Consider the following 1,529-nt stretch of genomic DNA (forward strand, 5'->3'; position numbering starts at 1 on the left):
ATGCCGCGGTATAATGACGTCATAATAAATTATAGTAAATGTATATTTCAACTTTGCCGTGCTTCGATACCCAGCATATACAATATTATAATTATAACTCCCTATTTACATATCCATTACCTTTGCGCCAACCAGTGAAGCAAAATATTCAGAAGATCCGATAGAAAATAATTAAAAAAAAATCTTATATATGTACATTTTGACAGGTTCAAATGATATAATATTAATAATTGCTTTTTAATGCCGCACTAAGGACATTTTTATCCACAACGTCACAAAAATCAACTTATGCATTGTGATGAATCGAATTGAACTCGGTTATAGGTAATTAATAGTACAAAGTACGATCGTATCAAGGACGACGAGTACCTTATTTATCATCGTTTACACGAGTACAGCATACCACGTTTTTTTTAACATTAAGTATAATAGGCTACTATTATAATAATAAATAATAATATATAATATAATAATAAAATCTTTTATTTCGGACAAACAAGGTATCCATAGAAAGTTAGTAAACATGCCTAATCTTAATCTAGTGTTAGTATTTACAATATATCTAAACTTATGCGTACTAATTTATAATATTAACATTCCTATATTTCATATACCGCTACACTTTTAATCTGCTTGGTCCAGTAGTGCAAGATCGGACAGTCGAACCTATCAGCGATTTCTCTTAAAATGCTGTTGGGACTACATCTCACACGACTTAGCAAAGACACTATGTTTTTTCTTATTATTTCCTGAAAACTATCCGTGCGAGCTGCCACAAACATACCCGATGCAGAGCATCTTCTAGGCAGTCCCATCAGCATTCTAAAAGCATTGTTGTACTGCACCCGCAGGGCATTGTAGGCTCGTTTCGTGTACTTGATCCACAGGCTGCTCGTGTACAAGGATTGACAGTAGGATTTAAATAGTGTAATTTTTACATCACTTGAGCAACGAGCAAACCTGCGAGTAATCATGTTACTCCGAACCGCCAACGCCCTGCGTTCCCTTTCAATGTCCAGGTCATCCTTGAGGTCGCTCGTGAGGACGTGCCCCAGGTATTTTACTTTATCCACGACTTTTAATGGGCTAGAGTTCAACAGAATTGGTGGTACATAGTAAGGCTTAATGTTACCCGCTCTAAAAACTAACACCTCACTCTTTTTCGTATTGTACTCCAGACCATGTATCAAAGCATAGGTTTCGCAGTGAACAAGCAGCTTCTCCAGCGCACTGACAGACGGTGCGAGCAGCACCATGTCATCGGCATAACTTAGGCTGTTGACACAAGTACCACCCACATAACACCCAGCATGCATGCTGCTCAGCCCGTCTATCAGCTTGTTAATATATAGGTTGAAGAGCTTCGGTGAAGTTATACCGCCCTGTCTGACTCCACATTCAAGCCTATACTCGCTGGACAGACTGCCCGCCCATCTGACCTGGTTTATCTGATTGTTGTACCAGTGCCTAAACAGCTCCACACACTCCGACGGTATACCTGTCTCACTTAACTTTTGCCAAAGCAGATT

At 38.9% G+C, this 1,529-nt stretch overlaps 1 protein-coding gene across 1 annotated transcript; it reads right to left on the reverse strand.

Annotated features, from left to right (window-relative positions):
• Positions 1-599: 599 nt before the first annotated feature.
• LOC125230414 lies at positions 600-1,316 on the reverse strand. Its single transcript, XM_048135552.1, has one exon. It carries the CDS (start codon positions 1,314-1,316, stop codon positions 600-602), a length of 717 nt encoding a protein of 238 aa, XP_047991509.1.
• Positions 1,317-1,529: the final 213 nt, after the last annotated feature.

This window comes from Leguminivora glycinivorella, chromosome 10 (genome assembly GCF_023078275.1).
Source record: "Leguminivora glycinivorella isolate SPB_JAAS2020 chromosome 10, LegGlyc_1.1, whole genome shotgun sequence".
NCBI classification, from domain to species: Eukaryota; Metazoa; Arthropoda; class Insecta; order Lepidoptera; family Tortricidae; genus Leguminivora; species Leguminivora glycinivorella.